The 22961-nt window shown below is 41.2% G+C and overlaps 2 protein-coding genes across 2 annotated transcripts; one reads left to right on the top strand and one right to left on the bottom strand.

The window, feature by feature from the left end:
* The first annotated feature begins 251 nt into the window (after nt 1-251).
* On the top strand, nt 252-1827 carry fadd (Fas (tnfrsf6)-associated via death domain). The gene is made up of 2 exons (XM_021607004.2): nt 252-626; nt 1056-1827. The coding sequence occupies exons 1-2, from the start codon at nt 329-331 to the stop codon at nt 1325-1327; spliced, it is 570 nt and encodes a 189-aa protein (XP_021462679.1). The 5' UTR covers nt 252-328; the 3' UTR covers nt 1328-1827.
* Nucleotides 1808-18616, bottom strand: LOC110526218 (low choriolytic enzyme). The gene is made up of 10 exons (XM_021607002.2): nt 18501-18616; nt 18312-18402; nt 10399-10405; nt 10209-10283; nt 9969-10115; nt 9747-9864; nt 8791-8969; nt 2548-2629; nt 2239-2363; nt 1808-1981 (listed from the first exon to the last, which is right to left on the bottom strand). Coding segments are annotated over exons 2-10 (813 nt in total). The 5' UTR covers nt 18390-18402; nt 18501-18616; the 3' UTR covers nt 1808-1979.
* Nucleotides 18617-22961: the final 4345 nt, after the last annotated feature.

Genomic DNA, 22961 nt, shown 5'->3' with positions numbered 1-22961 from the left:
AGGGAGACATGAAACGGGTGTGTGTGATGAGTGTTTACCGGAATGAGGTAGACAGAGAGGTTGTGTGACAGGGTTAGAGAGGCATGTTCGGGTGGTGTAGTGGGGGGAGACGAGAGGAGGGAAGTGGTGTCTAGGGGTCTATTTCACTATCTTAGAGGAACGGGACTAATGAAGAAAATGTAATGTAGTTTGGCCGTGCCTGGCCTTCCAATCCAGTACAGTAGGTGGCGATGTATACGCCTTGAAAGTTGAATGCGATCCGCCAACCCAATCCCAAAGAAGACGGGCTGTCGTGTGTGAGGAAGTTACTTGTTCCACTACAGCCAAGATGAGCGCATTTAACAGCTTTTTGCTGAAGATTTCAGGTGAACTTGTTGGTGATCAATTGGAGAAAATGAAGTTCCTTTGTATTAAAGAAATAGGGAAAAATCGTCTCGAGAAGATGACCAGTGGTTTACAACTTTTCACGAGTTTAATGGAAAGAAATAAACTTGGACCTGACAACACGGTATTTCTAGTTTCGCTTTTGAAAGACATTGGTCGCCTAGATCTTGCAGACAAAATTACCAACTGTGAAAGTCAATATGCTGGATCACCGAATGATCTTCCTAACGATGAGGAGCAAGGTAAAATAAGTGGTTATCCCCACTCCCGAATATTGATGGCAAAATGTTGACAAAGCATAGGCCATTTTTTTCTTGGGCTGCGACGCCTGTTTCAATAGATAAAAGGGAGGTGTTGCTTAGTCATTCTACAGAGGGAAGTGCCCTATATATTGTTGAATGTAAGAATATTTCAGAGAACATGACTTCATGTTATTTGGGGAACCCTGTCACAATTGCTATGAAAGATATTAGGCTACATTGTCATTATCTTTCTGACATGATCTCCCATACAGTAAATGTTTGCCAGTGTAAATATAATATTTCCTCTGAGGGCAAATATAAAATGCAACTGTATGCCTCAGATAATGTATTGTATATAGTGCAGTGTGTTGGAAATATGACTTTTGTAGGAGACTTATTTACATTGCATGGCATCTTCTCTCTTCCCAGCAAAGCTTGACATTGCAACCAAAGTGATCACTGACAACCTTGGAAGGAGGTGGCGAGCATATGGCCGTAAACTTGGTCTGCCAGAGGCCAAACTGGATCATATCGCACAGAAGCACCCTAATGACCTGGAGGAGCAAGTGGTGGAGCTTTTGAAGGAATGGCGGAAAATGCAGAAATCTGAGGCCAAAACAGACACTTTGATTAAGGCCCTTCGCTCCTGTGATCAGAACTACACTGCTGATCTGATACAGACAGAACTTGAAAAAACTTAAAGCCAATGGTAGACAGTGAAAGTGTGAAACATTCATCTCTTCTCAGGCCTCTTATTTTGTTATTTACTCAATGGATTATATATTCATTGCTTTCCCAGTGATGTTGGTACGTTTATAAGATTCAGTAAATCACCACAATTTGTTGGTAATATTGTTGCAATATTGGTATACCAGTATTCTCATGGACCAGTATAGTTTTATACATAGTAGCAAGTGCACTCTGGGTACATACGTTCCTGCTACGTACTGTAAGGGAATTTGGGAGAAACTTGATTGAACTATGGATATTATGAAATTGTATAGATAATGTGCATTCAAATTTGATATTGATGTATCCACTGTTGAGATTAGTACAATTTTGTTGAAAGAAGTCTTTCCCTCAAGCTGGTAAAAAATAATTGTCTACTTATGTAATACTTGTTTAAAGCATTAGAATACTTATATTTGGAGAACTGTATTGAAAGGAAGGATCAATACAGATTAAGCTTTTGATTTCAGTTGATCAGATGTTTATTGTGATTTATTAGAGGTTGCAGTCTTGATGTTTTGAGGCAAATTACATTCTAACAGTTCTACCACTAGAGGTCACTCTTACTCCTTCAGCGGAATGATCTTGAGTCCATCGGACATGAGACCACAGGTATCCAACTGTTTCTGTTGGGGGGAAATTATAATTTTGTTGATTATTTAATCATACACATAAAGCTATGTCCATTGTAATATATCCTCCCACCATCAATGTCACAATTCTCACAGTTATTAAGCTCTAGATATATTCAAGCTATATTAGCTCTGGGGAAGAGGCATCCAGGAGGTTGTAACGAGGATTTATGATCCATTCCAGCAGCCTTGGCCTAGATTGAATCATCCAAACCCAAGTACAGTAAATTGTTCAGTGTGACAGTACTCACAGCAGCCATACAGCCTGTTCAGCCTGTCGATGTCGTTCTTGCTCATCTGAGTGGCCTCGCCGAAAGACACGTTGCTGTCGGGGATGGGCTCCATGGTGGGGCGGTTGTTCTTGGAGAAGGCGTACCTGTAACCACACCAAATCACAATGCAGCACAATTTAGGCCTACTCAACAATGTCACTGCTGAAGGTGCAATATAGCTTGGGCTGAATGAAAGCTCACAGGGATGGATGGTGTATTAGCACTTGCAATACAATAGGTGTCCACTCCAGACATATTTGTAATGATTATAAAGACATCATAGCTGACCTGTGGTACTGCATGACAGAGTTGTAGTCATAGGAAGTTCCCTGGTTCAGGGTGGCAATCTTTTCGAATGCGTACTTATACTCTGGAAAAACACAAGACAAAATGTTCACAGAGTTGGTAGGCTGCGTTTCAATCTACTTCATGAGCAAGGTCAGTAAGGGGATTTGATTAAGATGGCCCTGGTGCCCAGGTCTAAAGTGATTGCATTCATTTTGGAAACGGGCTGCCTCTACTCTGGCCAATGGCGTTTTGGGCTCAAATCAAAAGTGAAGCATGTTAAGCACGTGGAGTAATGTAGGATTCTGTGTTTTAACATGCAAATGTGATTGCTTTTAGTAAAAACGTTTTGGGCTCTATTCAGACCGTATTGCGGAAGTTCAGCATTACAGCATAATTTAAATGTAAAGGCAATATTCCTGTGTTAGCGGAGACTGGATTCACATATGTCGGCTCAATCGGAAATTACCATGACATTTCTATCAATCAATCTATTATGCTTCAGCTACACAGATTGAATAGAGGCCAAGATCTGCCTTCCCAATGAAAACTAGTTTGACAAGTCAAACATATATTTTATGGAAAAGAGACCTAGGCCTATGTTTCTGAACGATGCATCATGCTGCCTTGTTGACAATAAGTCAAGAGGCTCAGATTATGGTTAGATTTCAGCAGGTCACGCCTCCCCACCGATTATCCATTATATTGACCAGATAGGCTACTCCATTGGCCACTCTTAACTCTAGCTACGCTAGGGATTTGAAGTTAGGGTTAAGGCTAAATTCAGGAGTTAGATTAAAGGGTTAAGGTTAGGAAAGGGGTTAGCTAAAAGGGTTAAGGTTAGGGGACGGGGTAGCTAACATGCTAAGAAGTTGCAAATTAGCTAAATATTAGTAAGTAGTTGAAATGTTGCTAAAATGCTAAAGTTTTCCGTGAGGAGATTCAAACACACCCACCCCATCCACCCGACCAAACACCCTCTTTTCGTATTTGCATTAAGTACCTTCTATCTTATGTAACCATACCAAACACAACATATCATAACTTGAGTGTCCCTGATTTGCATTTACTATGTTACGCCTAGTCTATGAGACCAGGCTGCCATTCTAGCCAATGAGAAGGCAGATACAAGTGTGACAACAGAGACAACTCTGATATAAAGTGTTTTTTCTCAAAATTGCCAGGATGTCATGTGTCCTACGTATATCATTACACTAATAACAACCTAAACATTACACAACTTCTACTTGATAAAATAAGCCACGCATAGCAAATAAGAAATTACATTTTTTGTTAACCAAATTCGACACTCTCATTGACCTCCATACAAGAACTCGCCACATGCAGGAGAAGACTCTTCTCTTCCTCTCTGGCCTCCCCGACCGGCTTCATCCAGTAACGTGACTGGCCATAGCCTGGTGCAACCTGGGCTAGCTTAATTGAATCCCCTCATTTGTTGAAAAGGCCATTCCTTTCAGCCTATCAGCATGTCTGAATGGAAATTTGGACTCTGACCCATCCCACTGTAGGTCAGAGTGGTTATCTTGTCAGCAGATAAAGAGGGAAGTGGCAAAAAGGATCAAAGTTGTTGATGAAGATAAGTAGTCTAATAATCCCTCGTTTCTTTTTGGAGTATGTTTCATCAGCATTGAAGTGTTTTTCGGAGCTCCAGCCACCCTAGTCATAGACTGTTCTCTTTGCTACCGCACGGTAAGCAGTACAGAAACGCCAAGTCGAGGTCCAAAAGGCTTCTGAACAGCTTCTACCCCCAAGCAATAAGACTGCTGAACAGCCAATTAAATGTCTACCTGGACTATTTGCATTGACCCCCCCCCACACACACACACATTTTGTTTTTACAATGCTGCTACTTACTCACTGTTCATTATCTATTATGCATGCATAGTCACTTTACCTACATGTACAGTACCAGTAAAATGATTGGACACAACTACTCATTCAAGGGTTTTTCTTTATTTTTACTATTTTATACATTGTAGAATAATAGTGAAGACATCAACACTATGAAATAAAACATATGGAAACATGTAGTGACCCCAAAAAGTGTTAAACAAATCAAAATACATGTTATATTTTAGATTCTTCAAAGTAGCCACCCTTTGCCTTGATGACAGCTTTGCACGCTCTTTGCATTAATCTCAACCAGCTTCATGATAACCACCAGCTCCATCACACCACCTCCTCCATGTTTGACGGTGGGAACCACACATGCAGAGATTATCCGTTCACCTACTCTGCGTCTCACAAAGACACAGCGGTTGGAACCAAACATCTCAAATTTGGACTCATCAGACCAAAGGACAGATTTCCACCGGTCTAATGTCCATTACTCGTGTGTGATGACCCAAGCAAGTCTCTTCTTCTTATTGGTGTCCTTTAGTAGTGGTTTCTTTGCAGCAATTCGACCATGAAGGTCGGATTCAAGCAATATTCTCTGAACAGTTGATGTTGAGATGTGTCTGTTACTTGAACTCTGTGAGGCATTTATTTGGGCTGCAATTTCTGAGGCTGGTAACTTCAAATCAAATCACAGTTTATTTGTCACCTGTGCCGAATACAACAGATGTAGACTTTACAGTGAAATGCTTACTTACAGGCTCTAACCAATAGTGCTAAAAATGTATTAGGTGAACAATAGGTAAGTAAAGAAATAAAAACAACAGTAAAAAGACAGTAGCGACAGTAAAAAGACAGAAAAACAGTAGCGAGGCTATAAAAGTACATACAGAGACCGGTTATTCAGGCTGATTGAGGTAGTATGTACATGTAGATATGGTTAAAGTGACTATGCATATATGATGAACAGAGAGTAGCAGTAGTGTAAAGAGGAGTTGGCGGGTGGTGGGTGGCGGGACACAATGCAGATAGCCTGATTAGCCAATGTGCGGGAGCACTGGTTAGTTGGGCCAATTGAGGTAGGATGTACATATGTACATGAATGTATAGTTAAACTGACTGTGCATATATGATAAACAGAGTAGCAGCAGCGTAAAATAGGGGTTGGGGGGGCACACAATGCAAATAGTCTGGGTAGCCATTTGATTACCTGTTCAGGAGTCTAATGGCTTGGGGGTAAAAACTGTTGAGAAGCCTTTTTTTCCTAGACTTGGCACTCTGGTACCGCTTCCCATGAGGTAGTAGAGAGAACAGTCTATGACTGGGGTGGCTGGGGTAAATTTTTAGGGCTTCTTCTGACACCACCAGTGTGGAGGTCCTGGATGGTAGGCAGCTTAGCCCCAGTGATGTACTCGGTCCTCCTTTTCCTGTAGACCACAATCATCTCCTTAGTCTTGGTTACGTTGAGGGATAGGTTGTTATTCTGGCACCACACGGCCAGGTCTCTAACCTCCTCCCTATAGGCTGTCTCGTCGTTGTAGGTGATCAGGCCTACTGTTGTGTCGTCTGCAAACTTAATGATGGTGTTGGAGTCGTGCCTGGCCATGCAGTCGTGGGTGAACATGGAGTACAGGAGGGGACGCACACATCAAACTTATATATTGCAGTAGAGGTAACTTCCTTTCCTGTGGCGGTCCTCATGAGAGATTGTTTCATGGCGCTTAATGGTTTTTGTGTCTGCACTTGAAGAAACTTTCAAAGTTCTTGAAATTTTCCCGGATTGACTGACCTTGATATCTTAAAGTAATGATGGACTAATGTTTGTCTTTGCTTATTTGAGCTGTTCTTGCCATAATATGGACTTGGTCTTTTACCAAATAGGGCTACCTTCTGTATACCACCCATACCTTTTCACAACACAACTGATTGGCTCAAATGCATCAAGAAGGAAAGAAATTCCACAACTGAACTTTTAACAAGGCACACCTGTTAATTGAAATGCATTCCAGGTGACTACCTCATGAAACTGGTTGAAAGAATGCCAAGAGTGTACAAAGCTGTCATCAACACAAAGGGCGGCTACTTTGAAGAATCTAAAATCTAAAATATATTTTGATTTGTTTAACACTTTTTTAGTTACAAAATAATTTCATATGTGTTATTTCATAGTTTTGATGTCTTCACTTATATTCTACAATGTATAAAATAGTAAAATAAAGAAAAACCCTTGAATGAGTAGGTGTGTCCAAACTTTTGACTGGTACTGTGATTGATTCCTCAACTCCTTGACTCCCATTTCTGAGTGTCAAGATTCGATTCTGCTAGGAATCGACTCTTGAGATTCACCATTTTTGAAAGGGAGGAGACTGATTAGTTGCAGTACTTCTGAGGGGTACACTATAGGCTGGTTGGTAACCAGGCAGACAGTCAGAACCGTTCACTAGGCCTATCTATCATCAATTAAAAGCTGTATCTCGCAATGGAATGCTGTATGTTGCAATTTCTTGGCTTGCAACTTCTCGCAACTTCAATAAAGCAGGGCCTATTATCAATGAATAGGCTAGGATATTCTACATGCAACAGACCGAAGACTGAACACACGCCCCCATCATTAGCAAAGAGAAAGAGCAGGTGAACCAGCGTGAGGGAGAGCGGAAGGGGGCAAGCAGAAAGAACCATGCGCATGTTTTGGTAATTTTTATCTCGCAATGTCTTGTCTTGAATGCCTCGTAAATTCACCAAAGTACCCTTAAGTTCATGTCTTTCTTTGCGGTTGAGATTGGGAACCTATCTGGGATAGCTGAAGCCAAATTGCTAGGTGGCTAGTAGTATTACGGCGAAACAATAACAAAGAAAATGATTGAAGACATTACCATTATTATTTACAAAAGGCCAAATCTGAGCTTCAGTGGCCTGCCCACCATTATCCAATGAGGTTGCAGGGCTGCACAACAGCTCAGTGGACACAAGGGGGGGTGAGAGAGAGAGAGATATGACGTGGTGCACATATGTGACATAGGATGCAATTTTCGGGTCCCACTTTTGGCTCCTAAGTGCTACTTTAAGAACTGAACTCTTAGAAAAAAGGGTTCTTCCACTATCCCCATTGAAGAACCCTTTTTGGTTCCAGATAGAACACTTTTTGTTCCCGGTAGAACTCTTTTGGGTTCCATGTAGAACCCTCTGTGGAAAGTGTTCTACGTGGAACTCAAAAGGGTTCTGCCTGGAACCAAAAAAGGTTCCTCAAAGGGTTCTCCTATGGGGACAGCCGAAGAACCCTTTTAGATTCTAGATTGCACCTTTTTTCCTAAGAGTGTACTGGCTAAAAACTATACAATAGTACCTTCATCAATAAGTGCATTGATGATGTCATCCCCACAGTGACTGTACGTACCCCAACCAGAAGCCATGCATTACAGGCAACATTCGCACTGAGCTAATGGGTAGACCTGCCACTTTCAAGATGCGGACACTAATAGGAAATCCCGCAATGCCCTCCGACAAACCATCAAACAGGCAAAGCTTCAATACAGGACTAAGATTGAATCCTACAACACCAGCTCTGACGCTCGTCAGATGTGGCAGGGCTTGCAAACCATTACGGACTACTAAGGGAAGCCCAGCCGCGAGATACCCAGTTGAGCTAAATTACTTCTATGCGTGCTTTGAGGCAAGTAACACTGAAGCATGCATGAGAGTACCAGCTGTTCCAGATGACTGTGTGATCACGCTCTCCATAGCCGATATGAGTAAGAGCTTTAAACAGGTCAACATTCACAAGGTTGTGGTGCCAGAGGGATAACCAGGACGTGTACTCGGAGCATGCGCTGACCAACTGGCAAGTGTCTTCACTGACATTTTCTGTAATACCTACATGTTTCAAACAGACCAGCATAGTCCCTCTGCCCAAGAACACCAAGATAACCTGCCTAAATGACTACCGACCCATATCACTCACGTCTGTAGCCATGAAGTGCTTTGAAAGGCTGGTCATGGGAAAGGCCTGATCACAGACAGCGAAAGACTGTTCATTTGAAAGGCTTGAACACAGATAATGATGAGACAGCCTATAAGGAGAAGGTCAGAGACCTGGCAGTGTGGTGACACGGCTTTAGCAGTTACCTGTGTACTAAACAGAAATGAACAACAACTGTAATATCATCTATAGGCCTCAAATTTGGAGTCTATAGATTACACTAATGTTACAGCTGGACAAACAAAAAGTAAAAGTAGGCATACTGACAAGTCATGTGCAACCCCAATGAAGTCACACATTGAAATCCCCGGTGTCTATTGTTAGACTTATCAGTGAGATAGAGGCACTCCATTTCTTATCATTAGAAATGAATGTCAGTGAAAGGGAAACAGAATAAAGGCATGAAATCAAACCATCAATGATGTTCTCCCAGACGACACGGATGTGGTTGTCACGGTCGCTGCGGGTCTGCTCGTGGTTAAAACCCAGGGCGTGGAGGAGCTCATGCTGGACGGTGCTGTGGTACAGGCAGCCCTGACGGGCCAGGGACACAGTCTGGGCATTACCCCGACGGCCAACATAAGAGTAGCACCTGGGAAGAAGAGCAGAGGAGGGTCAAGGTGCCCAAATCCAATGCCAGAAATAGGGCCTTCCCTAATCATCTAGTTTATTGTAAAGGTTTTAGGAAACCTCAGGGTAATGAGTTCATAAGAGATGAATGGTGGTGGGGATCACCTGACAGTGCAGGTTTGCAAAACCAATAATTGTATGGATTATGATCTTCAAAGGGAAATTTCATGAACTATGTGTTGATGTGACGTTATAATTGTTTAAGGATGTTATTGAAATTCTAGGCAGAAATTCTAGGATCAAGGCAGACCATTAAATCCAATGTCAGAAAATATCCTAATTATGTATGTAGTCAGTTCAGTAATGCTGCGTTCATAAGCAAGTGGGAGGTGGGAATTTACCAGTTGTGAGGTCATGAATACCAGTTGGATGCATTTACAGGCTTTGAACTCGTTGAGAAACCCTGATTGGCTAATGGCCAACAACTTGTGTAAACCATAAACTAAAAGTGCAGCTATCGTGCTTGTAAACTAATTATAGTGTTCAAAAACCATATTCATAGATTGCTTTTTATAAATAAGGTTTTGTCGTCTCCACTTCCCACTTGGTTATGAACGCAGCATAACGTTCAGAAAACTTCAGGCTAATGAAAGATAAAGGTAAATCATGAAGGATAAAGGAAACGGGCATGTTTGCAAAACCAATTATTGTATGGATGATCCTCAAAGGGAAATTCAATGAATAATGTGATGATTTAATATTCTAATTGTTTAACGATGTTATTTAAATTCAGGCTCACCCGCTGCGATTCTCAATGCTGAGGTAGTCCCTCTCATTCTGGCGCTGGAAGAAGCGGATGCAGGTGGTTTCGGCGAAGGAGTCAAGACCTCGCAGGATGATGGCTACTTCGCGAGATGCTGTTGTAGAGATCAAATGAACAACAACCGATAGTGAAAGTGTTGCATCGCTTGTGCAATATCTCAACATATGAAATGAAATGTACACGAAAGTGAACACTTACAGAAGTGGTTGGCAATGACGTAGGGCACCCAGATGTTTCCGTCACTGTACTTTTGCCACAGACATCCGCGGGCGGTGCAGGGGTCAGCGTTCTTCTCCGAGGGCATGGCAATGTCTCCCATCAGAGTAGGCTCATCGGCTTCGGGGGCTTGAGAATAGAACACGTAGAACAGGTTACTCTGAGGGTTAGTAAAAAAAAAAGCTCTTTAATCCATGAGCATTGAACATAGTGCCAACTTACTGAGATCCCTGTTGGCTCTGACCAGCAGCTCACCAACAGAGAGGTCAGCCGACGTGTCTTCCTCAGCAACATTCTCTGTAAAATGAACATCGGATCCGTTAAGTCTGCTAAATCATGACATGACATTGTTAATATTTGTCATATGGTTGGAAATGTGGGCTGGTGCCAAAATAGTTTTAGTTCATCTCACCTTTAGACTTCGGGGGAACAACATGAAATAAGACAGACAATGACAAAGTAGAATACAAATGAAATGAATGTAAAGTGTATGAACTTTATAAAGAACACACAGCATGAATATATTTATTGTGTGAAGTTTTTTTTAAGGTCACCGCAGGGATGGACAAAAATGACAGAATACAATTACAAAATACCCTAAAGACCAACCAAATAAATTACAACAAACGTTTGCATCATTTTAGCATGTAGCCCCTTAATGGTTCCAGAAATGTTTTACTTGCTATGACTGTGATTGTGTTTTTTTATCTGCCTTAGTTCAATCCACTACCTGTAAGTCGCTCTGCATAAGAGTGTCCGCTAAATAATTCAAATGTAAATGTACAAATGAACAACTGAAAAGCAAACCGTATTTGTATTGGCCTTGTTTCAGGGCAACGCTCATAAGAATAACACTAGGTATGCTTTGCAAGTGTTCATTTCTATGTCAACATGAACATTTTGGCCATTTAACAGACATCTCACAATATAGTGCCATCCAAGCAAACCAAAACTGGCTCTGTGCAAGTTCTCATAACGCAAAAACTGTCCAGTTGTGCTGATAATTATAGAATGTTTGTATAAATCACTCACCTGAGGTTGCCAGAACGTTCCTAGAATGCATTTTGTCTGTTGTGTAAAGGTTCCCAGAATGTTTTATTAGGTTGTGGGTACAGTCTGGTGAGGAGATTTTTGGAACATCACAAAAGATATGTTCTTTTGCAGCTGTGCTGACATTCAGATCATGTTCATATCAGGGTGCACAAAACATTCCTTTGATGTTGCAAGAATGTTAACAGGACAGCCTTTCTGAGCTCTTTAAAGGTTGCCTGAACATTTAATCAGGTTGTGGGAACAGTGTGGGTACATTACAAAATATACTCAGTTGTGATGATATTCATGCAATGTTTAAGTTAGATTGCACAAGACATTCCTATAAGGTTGTACGAATGTTGACAGAACACCTGTTCTTTAAATGTTCTTAGAATATTTAATTAAGTTATGGGAGTTGTCTGGGATGTTTACTTTAAGCATTCACTCTTTATACGTTCCGACCAGCAAAATAAAGTTAGGAAACCGTTTGAACCCCAAAAATATAATGGTTTATATGATTAGTTTCTGTTCCTTTTCAAACCTCTGAAGTATGTATAGTTTTACATTTAGCTCAACATTATATTTCTCCACCAATCAGTGCGGTTAGAGCAGCTTGCTGGAGTGGGCAAGCTATAGTTGTTTACATGCATTGGACAGACAAGTGTAGGGTGTGAGATGCGGCTGCAATTTTGCAGGTTGGGAGAGAGCAAGAGAGGGTGGAGGAGGTGTGAAACATGATAACGATAGTATCCTTAACTAGCATTTAAAACGTAAATCCATTCTTCTCTAATTAAATATCTCTCTCCCTAATTTCTGAATCACACTTGTAATGTCAGTAGGCTACAGTAGCCTATGCTTCAGAGGGGGAGGGGAAGGTAGCCTACACACACCCACTGGCAAAGATTTTCAGCTGGTAGGCAGACAATGGAATATGTTTTTGAGTGACAAGAGTAAGGGCTTTGCATGGAAGCTTTGTTGTGTTTTTTGTGAGACTGGAAAAAATAGATTTTAATAACACTATTAACTGTTTTCCATGCTTTTAAAATAATGGTGGTGTTCCAAAACAGTATACAGTTGTGGCCAAAAGTTTTGAGAATGACACAAATATTAATTTTCACAAAGTCTGCTGCCTCAGTTTGTATGATGGCAATTTGCATATACTCCAGAATGTTATGAAGAGTGATCAGATGAATTGCAATTCATTGCAAAGTCCCTCTTTGCCATGCAAATGAACTGAATCTCCCAAAAACATTTCCACAGCATTTCAGCCCTGCCACAAAAGGACCCGCTGACATCATGTCAGTGATTCTCTCGTTAACACAGGTCTAAGTGTTGACGATGACAAGGTTTAAGATCAATTTCATGCTGATTGAGTTCGAATAACAGACTGGAAGCTTCAAAAAGAAGGTGGTGCTTGGAATCATTGTTCTTCCTCTGTCATCCATGGTTACCTGCAAGGAAACATGTGCCATCATCATTGCTTTGCACAAAAAGGGCTTCACAGGCAAGGATATTGCTGCCAGTAAGATTGCACCTAAATCAGCCATTTATCGTATCATCAAGAAATTCAAGGAGAGCGGTTCAATTGTTGTGAAGAAGGCTTCATGGTTCCTTAGAAATTCCAGGAAGCGCCAGGACCGTCTCCTAAAGTTGATTCAGCTGCGGGATCGGGGCACCACCAGTACAGAGCTTGCTCAGGAATGGCAGCAAGCAAGTGTGGGTGCATCTGAACGCACAGTGAAGTGAAGACTTTTGGAGGATGGCCTGGTGTCAAGAAGGGCAGCAAAGAAGCCACTTCTCTCCAGGAAAAACATCAGGGACAGACTGATATTCTGCAAAAGGTACAGGGATTGGACTGCTGAAGACTCTGGTAAAGTCATTTTCTCTGATGAATCCCCATTCTGATTGTTTGGGGCATCCGGAAAAAAGCTTGTTTGGAGAAGACAAGGTGAGCGCTACCATCAGTCCTGTGTCATGTCAACAGTAAAGCATCCTGAGACCATTCATGTGTGGGGTTGCTTCTCAGCCAAGGGAGTGGGCTCACACACAATTTTGCCTAAGAACACAGCCATGAATAAAGAATGGTACCAACACATCCTCCGAGAGCAACTTCTCCCAACCAGCCAGGAACAGTTTGGTGACGAACAATGTCTTTTCCAGCATGATGGAGCACCTTGCCATAAGGTAAAAGTGATAACTAAGTAGCTCAGGGAACAAAACATCAATATTTTGGGTCCATGGCCAGGAAACTCCCCAGACCTTAATCCCATTGAGAACTTGTGGTCAATCCTCAGGAGGCAGGTGGACAAACAAAACTCCACAAATTCTGACAAACTCCAAGTATTGATTATGCAAGAATGGGCTGCCATCAAGTGGCCTAGAAGTTAATTGACAGCATGCCAGGGCGGATTGCAGAGGTCTTGAAAAAGAAGGGTCAACAATGCAAATATTGACTCTTTGCATCAACTTCATGTAATTGTCAATAAAAGCCTTTGACACTTATGAAATGCTTGTAATTATACTTCAATATTCCATAGTAAAAAATATCTAAAGACACTGAAGCAGCAAACTTTGTGGAAATGAATATTTGTGTCATTCTCAAAACTTTTGGTCACAACTGTAGATCACTTGCATTCCAGGTTGTGATTCTGTTTCTCTGAAAATGTCTTTCTGTTACGGTTTTCTGTTCTGTTCCCTGAACCGGTTCCAACCCCTGGTTGGAAGGTTAGTGTACATAGAAATATAATAGGGATAATAGTGTACAATAGAAGGCTATACCCTTGTCTATTGCCTACACTAACCATGGTACTGTGTGATGACAAGGGCAAGTATTGCACCATGAGTAGGGTTCAAACTGTTACGGCTTGGTCTGCGCTCTGCTCGAAAATGATTTCATTAGACAACATGCCTTTTTTTATATTATCAACTGTTATAATGGTCCTCAGCAATGAAACAAATCAAGTTAAACCAAACAATGTAATTAAATTGAATGATAATGTGGGCAATACAGCAGAAGGGAACTAACAGTAAATTGGCAGTTGAATATGCGTGGTTAGGCCTACAGAGAATCGATATTGACAGTGGCTAATATTTAATATGATAGAAATATGAAACAAAGGAACTCAGGGTAGCCTATAAATAAGACATTCGAGAGTGCTCATCCCTACAAGTTAAAAGGTAATTCAATAAAATTCTGCATAATGGCACAGCATTTAAAAAAATGTACTGTGGGAAAGTTGATATGTTGATATGTATCAGTTCTACATTTCTCTGGTAGAATCAGGAAGTTATGATTTCTTCTGTATCTTCTGCTCATTGTGTACCACACAGTCTAGCATTCATAGTGAATGCAGATACCACCTGCTAGATAGATGGGGGTGCCCACAAATGTGGATAATTGTTTACTTCGAACGACCAACACAATAATCTCAGAACTTCTCTTGGCAATATTATTTTTTTAATGTTTATTTTCCACTAACGTTTGTCATCATGCCCGTGTGGTGTTCTGTGTCTGGCAGTGCTAATTACCAGAGGTGTGGACTCAAGTCACATGACTTGGACTTGGACGTGACATGACTTGCATCTCGACTTTGACTTTAACACCAATGACTCGTGACTTAACTTGGACTTGAGCCTTTTGACTCGACCTGACTTGATACCCTCCCCAAGCCCAAATATTATAAATAATGCTATTTTTAAAAAGTGTGCAGCGCATCAACTCTTAACGGGTTACAGTTTGAATCGGACAGCAGCCAATCAAATTGTGCCAGCTGAGAAAAAGTTGCGTGTGGCAGTGCAGAGGAACGTCGGCGGGTGAATTCAGATGGAGCCCTTGGAAAGATGATACCCCAAATTATTATTTTTGGATATAAAGACGACGCTGTATCAACAACAAAACGGATAGCACCTTGCAAAACATGCGGGAAGAAAATTACAGATGGAGGCCAACAATTTCCAACTTTGTTTGACATTTGAAGCTGCACAAAGAACGGTAAGTCGTAGCTAATATAGCCGACAGCTGTATAATTTATAACTTTACTAGTGTAGCATGTAGGCTAATGAAAAAAACAATGAGCCTCCACACAGTCAGCCAGTGCGGGAACGTGATCATTGCACCCAAGATTGAGCTACAACTGGCTAGGCAGTTGGTAGCCTGCCAGTGGCTTGAGGCTGACCACCAATCCAAACTCATCTTTCGGCATGTCCAGCCCAGCTATTATCTCAGCCAATCATGACTAGCGGGAAGGTTCCAGTCTTTTTCCGGAGCTGAAACTAACTAGGCTCGTAATTTAACAATTTTATTCTTATTTACAGATGGCATACAAGTTTGCCAAAAAATGCATTTTGATTAAAAAAGAAAATATATATATTAAGTTCAAATGCCTCTCCTGTGAAGTAGTTACACGCGACATACACATAGTTTCCTGAAACGGGTCACATATTGCCATGGCTATATACTAAAAAAGAAGATGTAAGAGACCTTCCCTGGTGGTGAAGAGGCTGAAAGACCTGGCTTGGGAAAGAAACCTCACATGTGTAGATTGTCAACATATGTGCAAAAAATATGATTGTGTTTGTATGATGTAAAAAATGTATATATAGGCAAGTCAGTTGAGACAAATTCTTATTTACAATGACGGCCTACCCCAGACGACACTGGGCCGATTGTCTGCCTTCCTATGGGACTCCCAATCACAGCCGGATGTGATACAACCTGGATTTGAATCTGGGACTGTAGTGGCACATCTTGCACTGAGATGCTGTGATGTTCAAGTTTTTATATTTACGGATAGCCAAGGGCACAGTTCAACACTCAGACATAATTTACCAACAAAGCATTTGTGTTTAATGAGTAGGGAGGCAGTAGGCATGACTATGTGTGTTTTCTTTATATATGAATTCCTGCCCTGCTAAGCATTCAAAATGTAACAAGTACTTTTGGGTGTCAGGGAAAATGTAAGGAGTAAAAAGTACGTTATTTTCTTTGGGAATGTATTCGAGTAAATGTAAAAGTTGTCAAAAAATATAAATAGTCAAGTGATGTATAGATGCCCCAAAAAACTACTTAAGTAGTACTTTAAAGTATTTTTACTTAAGTACTTTACACCACTGATATTCCAACATGCTTTAAGGAGCTACAAATTTGAATGCTGAGAATGCAGTGGTAAATATAACATTTTCTAAATGTTCTGAAGACATCCGAGACAAAGTAAAATGTATATTGCGTATATATCAATAGAATATTATGTTAAACCTAAAACAAATATGCTATGAACATCATAAAAACGGCATGACTTGTTTGAAAATTGTGGAACAATGTGGTAATGTTCGTGCAACCTTCGTGAATAGCACAATCATATTTTTGCAACATCCCAGACAAGTCCCATAACTTAATTAAATCTTCTGCAAACTTTTAAATAACTTAGACCAAGTGTTCTGTTAACAGTTTTACAACATTAGCGTAATATCCTAGGCAAAATAACTTCTACATTGTATGAATGTCATCACAACTGAGCATATTTTGTGTTTTGGGAACCTATCTCTTGTCATAGCTACACATGATTTGTTCTGGGAACGTTCTTGTAACATCAGGTGAATGTTTTTTTGCACCCTTTAAAAAAAAATGTAACCTTTATTTAACCAGGAAAAGCCCATTGAGACCCAGAGTCTCTTTTTCAAGAGAGACCTGGCCAAGGAGGCAGCAATAATCAATACATTACATAATTAAAACATACAACAACATGATCCAGCCTAAAAAAAAAGCATTTACACTCCTCCGTTACAGCGTCTCCCTAAAATAAACATTGTATAATCCTCCACACAACTGAACAGTTTTTGTATTTTGGGTGCATATATTTTGTGATGTTCCCATAATGTTCCGACCAGACTGTTCCCACAACCTAAAGATATATTCTGGAAACCTATAAAGAACAGACTAAATGTCTTCCGGGAACATTCTTGTAACATCAGGGGAAATTTTTTTGCACTAAAATGAACATTGTAGAATGACTCGCACAACTAGACAGTTTTTGTGATTTGGGAACCTATCTCCTGTCACAACTTCACATTATTCCCACAACCTAAAGAGATATGTTTAGGATTTCTTTTGTCAATTTTTTTATATTTTTACCCCCTTTTTCGATTTTGTCTCATCGCTGCAACTCTCCAACGGCTCGGGAGGCGAAGGTTGAGTCATGGTTCCTCTGAAACATGACTCAACTAACCGTGCTTCTCAACTAACCGTGCTTCTTACGCTTAACCCGGAAGGCAGCCGCATCAATGTGTAGGAGGATACACCGTTCAACTGACGACCTGGGTCAGCCTGCAGGCGCCTGGCCGGCCACAATGAGTCACTAGAGCACGATGAGCCAAGTAAATTGTGTTCTATTGTGTTATTGACTGTACGCTTGTTTATTCCATGTGTAACTCTGTGTTGTTTGTGTTGCACTGCTTTGATTTATCTTGGCCAGGTCGCAGTTGTAAATGAGAACTTGTTCTCAACTAGCTTGAGAACAAGAGAACAACTAGCTAAATAAAGGTGAAATAAAACTAAAAAATTGGTGGAGTGCTGCAGAGATGGTTGTCCTTCTGGATGGTTCTCCCATCTTCACAGAGAAACTCTAAAGCTCTGTCAGAGTGACCATCGGGTTCTTGGTCACCTCCCTGATCAAGCCCCTTCTTCCCTGATTGCTCAGTTTGGCTGGGCGTGGGCAACTCTAGGAAGAATCTTGGTGGTTACAAACTTCTTACATTTAAGAATGATGGAGGCCACTGTGTTCTTAGGGACCTTCAATGCTGCAGAACGTTTTTGGTACCCTTCCCCAGATCTGTGCCTCAACACAATCGTGTCTTGGAGCCACAGGTGGACTTTACCACAGGTGGACTCCAATCAAGTTGTAGAAACATCTCAAGGATGATCAATGGAAACAGAATGCAGCTGAGCTCAATTTCGAGTCTCATAGCATTATGGGGTATTGTTTGTAGATTGCTGAGAAAATAGTTTTTAATCAATTTTAGAATAAGGCTGTAACGTAATAAAAAGGGAAAAAAGTAATTGGGTCTGAATACTTTCCGAAGACACTGTATATTACAAAATACTCAAAGGTAATGGAAATACTGTACGTATTTCAAATGCATTTAACAGAAATACTGCCATTCTCTGGGTCCCAGTAGGTCTGTGTTCCTTGGGTCCCAGTAGGTCCCAGTGTTGCTTTGGATATGCATTGACTGTTCGATCGTTTAGCAAAGCAGTCATTCTTATGGCATGATAGCTTCGTATCCTGTGTCACTTACCTCAGTCAGTTCCTCAGCCCAAGCAGAGGACACCAACATCAGAGCCAGGAGACCCACAGTGAACTTGAACACAAACATGGCAGCAAAAGGACTGTAGGATAAATACAACCACATAGGGAAAATCATTAAAACAAAGACACAATGTTAGTCATTGAAGCTCACTCACACAATACATAACACATTGCTTACCTCAGAGCTCCGAGAAAGTATGAGTGAAGTAGCAGTAGTTAGGGTTGTTTTTTTATACTTTGTCCTCAGGCATATATACACGTAGATAACGGACCCCCAGATAAGGGAATATGAGCACAAAAATAGGCTGACAGTTGAGGACATTAGGTGGGAATTCTGCAGGAAATCCTTGAAACCGGTGTGAAACGTGACATGTGTGAGGTGTGGATGTCAACTTTTTTGTGTTCCTATGTTCGACCTTGAGGACTTCAAACCAGGTGCCTTTTTTCATATTCCGAAATAGTAGTTATACTTTGAGGTGTACGATTGTTTTTTTTTCTCAAAAAGTTGTTGGATCTTTTTCGTAATTTTCTCATTGAACAGAATACAACTTCTATTTAAATACACAACATGTTGGCAATCTCCAAAAGGCTGCTCCAATAACGCACTGTGAAGTCCTCTGATGTAATATCTGCTGCTGTGAAAGCCTTTGTTGGCAGCCCACGCGCTCCATTAGGTGTCAGCGTGTTCTCTCATTCAACATAGATGTTACATTACTCTTGTGCACATAGCGTAATCAAATGTTGTCTCTTATACGGTAGGCCTATGGATGGGGCTAGAAGTAGCTTGCTATATCCTTATTGTTGGGTTTGTTAAACTTTATTTCTCTCGAAGGTGGCCTGGTTTAGTCATTTGAATGTGTGCAAGAACACACTGGATAAGATTGTAACGGTTTCCAGCAAGGTCATAGAAGGGCAACCGACACAATCATAAGAGGTTTTTCACAAATAGACTTAAGTAGTTGGGAAAACAAATAGGCTACCATCCTTGACTGTACTGGACACTCCCTCTACAGTGATTGTAACCTCCTCCCCTCATGTCATTGCTTCAGTCTTCCAAAATGCAAAAGTAACAGAACAATGGTTCATTTCCTTTATCCTGCGTAATAAAGGATTTTCTGTCTGTGGGTGTGGGAGTTGCTATAATGGAACCCTTTCACAACCACTATGAGAGATAATCTTTCCTTTTGATCTCACATACAGTAAATGTTTGCCCGTGTAAATAAAGCACCTGTAAAATAAAAGAAAACACAAAGATGGAACATATAATTGTATTAATTTATGAAGAATGTCTCTGAAATATTTTTTTTTTTGTGGTGGTGATACACAGTACATTTACATTGTTGGTATCTTCTCTTTTTTCTAGAAAAACTTTGCAACATTGCAACCAAAGTAATCACTGACAACCTTAAAGAAGGTGGCAAGCATGGCCGTAAACTTGGCCTGCCAGAGGCCAAACTGGACCATATCGCACAGAAGCACCCCAATGACCCGGAGGAGCAAGTGTTGGAGCTTTTGAAGGATTGGCGAAAAATGCAGAAAGCTGAGGCCAAAACAGACACTTTGATAAAGGCCCTTCGCTCCTGTGATCAGAACTACACTGCTGATCTGATACAGACAGAACTGGAAAAACTTTATTTTGTTGTTTACTCTTTGGGTTAGGCTTGACCTGGGTTGGTTTTCTCAGGGGTTGGTTTTCTCAGTGGTTGGTTGTCATAGTCCTAATTACTCCCAAACTAAATGTCACCGTGTAATAATTTTAAGGGTGAAATGTGTGAATTCTTTGAAAGAACTATTCCAACTGGTCAATTAATGTCAGCATGACAAAACATAGAGGGTGAGGGGAATTAATGTGTTTTTTATAGGTACTTTCTTTGTAATATATGCATTTTGGGAGTATCCATCAGCAATTATGTTTATTAAAAAGAGGAAATGGAGAGCTATAATTCAAAACTATTTCTGGGGTGTTGTCACAACTCCATTCTAACAATTGTAGGTGTTGGTTATGGGCAATTCCACAGTAATATAATGTTGGTAACAGAATGACATCATGGGTCCCCGATACATAAATGCATAATTATGAATGTCATTCTCTTCATGGTGATGTATCCTGCAAAGGTACACCAAGTAGAATATTTTTGAATTTTCCTTTGCATGTTTGGGTATTATTCTACAATGGCTAATATGTTCATGAGCTCCGTCCCCAAACAAGACCACATTTGGTTGGCCCCGACCGGAACAAATCTTTACCAATCATAGATGTCTATGTTTCACAGGTTTGGACATCCATGTAGTGCACAGTAAATCACAGTGGAGCGCAGCACATCACAGCACAATAGAGTAGATTACAGAAAAGTACAGTACAGTACAATATAGTGAATTATACTGTAATCTACTCTAGTGTGCTGTACTGTACTGAACTATAGTCTACTGTACTGTACGTTTCTATACTGTATTGAACTATACTCTACCGTTTTCTAAGACCAGAAATCAAAGCCTTACCTTTTTCCTTGAAAACGGTATGTACAGTATGCCTTAATTGAAAAAAAATATATAGCCTAGACTTAGTTTTCATTTGACACTAAATTGGAGACATAAAACGCAGAATTTTGTTAGAATGATATTCCTATCAAAGAAAGGCTATTTCTAAGACTATACTATATTGCTTAATTTCCTGTTACAAAAGGCAATGGGGCTGGTTGTCACAGGTGGACAGAGTGTGTTTGATGGCTTATAACTCCATGTTGGAATAAGATATGAGGATAAACAAGGATCCCCATTTCAACACAAGACCTTGGCCTTTCTCCTAATATTGAAAATAGTCTTGTAAGATATACTGGTGAGAAGAAAGAGAAGAGTAAAACGTGTGACAACCAACCCTGGTCTCCGCTATTCATTCATTGCCCTCACAATGAGTTTAGTGCTTTATTTATATAATGGTGACATTCTGTTGCTGCTTCAAAACCCCATGCCATCAATCCAACCGCTGCTCAAAACTGTAGAGATGTTTTCAGTTATTTCTGGATGGAATAAATAATGGCATAAATACAAGGCAATGCCCGTCACTACTAAATCAGATTAAGTCAGAGTGCTAACCTCCTTGCTGTATTCCCCGGGCAACGGCTCCAGCGATGACCCCAGCAATGACCCTAGTATTCCATACCACATCCAGGAGGAGCTACTGCTGGCTAATAGCACCTGCACCGCCCTCGCAGGGCGAAATATAAATGAATGGGGAGGTTGTGCACTGGGCTAGCAACCCACCACAGGAAAAGACATTGCCACAAAACCTTGACAAAAATGTAGTTCTACTCAGACTGACCCTGATGACTTGACCCTGGACCACCTTGACCATAAGGATAATGGACCCACACTCAACATTGCAACCTGGAATGTCATATCTATGAAAAAAAGATGTCTCAGCTTGTAGCCAAAGAACTGTTGCGCATGAACATTGCCATTGCTATGCTAACTGAGGTGCTCTGGCCAGGCTCTGGCGCCTGCACCTCCAACGGCATGACCTCTCTCTGGTCAGGCAGAGAATTACATCGTCAAGGTGTGAACCTAGCTTACTCAGCCGCTGCAAATCGGTCCCTCGTATCCTGGAGAACAACACACAACCAATTCCTACTAACCTGACTATGATATAACGCGGCAAGTTGACAGTTATAGTGTGTTATGATCCAACAGATGTGGCCTCAGAAGATGAAAATGACTTATTTTACACACAGCTGGAAAGCCTAACCAATTGAACTACTGGCTCGGACAGCAATGGCTTTGATAGCGCACTAGGACAACCATGCCTCTTGCATCCGAAAAGACAATGGTAACGGACTCCTGGAATTTTTAACCAGCCACAGTCTAAGGACTGAACAATCCATCTACTCTCATAAATGCATACATTCCAGATTAGTAATGATGGCCGCAAAATCAAATAAATAGATAGCATACAGGTCAAATATTCACTAACCCCTGCAAACACATATCACGCAGGCTTCTATCCATGACCCTCCATCTTCACCTAAAATGCAACGCATCCTCCTCCAATCAACCCAGGTTTGATGCTGCTAAACTACAGTTCCCTGTGGTAAAACACAGGGCTTAAAAGCCGCACAACCGCTTCTCTGTTCCCGCCCACAATATCCCAGCCAATCCAGAGGGGGATCTTCAAGAACAAAATCACTGAAGCAGCATGCAAAGATATTTGGTCACAAAATAACAAAGGAGTACCTCATCTCAGGAAACTCTGAGTACAAGTGAGGCCAGAAGTGTACAGAAGTACAGAAGGCGGGACTCCTTGTGCAGCCAGACGTGGCATGACACCCTTGCTGATGAAGCCAAGGCTGCCTCTAAGGCAGTGAAGGCGCTCGATGGGTCTGAAGTAAACACTTCCCCACAGTCCTCAATCTCCCTCTCAACTACTAGATGGGCTTTCCTTCTCCACAGTGGAAGACTACACAGCCAAGTCAGAGCCACCTTCTGAAGAAGAGGTTGAGAAGGCCCTAGGAAAACTGAAGCTAGGCTGAGCAGCAGGCGCAGACAACATCCCCCCCCAGCCTTATCAACTCCATCTGGCAGACAATGACAATCCCCAAAGACTGGCTCCTGGGAGTCATTCTACCTTTGACCCAAGGACCAGTGC

The sequence above is a fragment of the Oncorhynchus mykiss genome, chromosome 6 (assembly GCF_013265735.2).
Source record: "Oncorhynchus mykiss isolate Arlee chromosome 6, USDA_OmykA_1.1, whole genome shotgun sequence".
NCBI classification, from domain to species: domain Eukaryota; kingdom Metazoa; phylum Chordata; class Actinopteri; order Salmoniformes; family Salmonidae; genus Oncorhynchus; species Oncorhynchus mykiss.
This window is presented reverse-complemented; position numbering and strand designations above follow the sequence as displayed.

What these genes read in the sequence shown, in the direction of transcription:
- fadd (XM_021607004.2), top strand. Translation starts at nt 329, where the DNA reads ATGAGCGCATTTAACAGCTTTTTGCTGAAGATTTCAGGTGAACTTGTT. An exon ending in TCCTAACGATGAGGAGCAAG is followed by an intron (nt 627 to 1,055) that starts GTAAAATAAGTG and finishes CTCTCTTCCCAG; the next exon opens with CAAAGCTTGACATTGCAACC.
- LOC110526218 (XM_021607002.2), bottom strand. Translation starts at nt 18,389, where the DNA reads ATGTTTGTGTTCAAGTTCACTGTGGGTCTCCTGGCTCTGATGTTGGTG. An exon ending in CAGAGCCAACAGGGATCTCA is followed by an intron (nt 10,116 to 10,208) that starts GTAAGTTGGCAC and finishes TCTATTCTCAAG; the next exon opens with CCCCCGAAGCCGATGAGCCT. An exon ending in CTGGGAGAACATCATTGATG is followed by an intron (nt 2,630 to 8,790) that starts GTTTGATTTCAT and finishes GTGTTTTTCCAG; the next exon opens with AGTATAAGTACGCATTCGAA.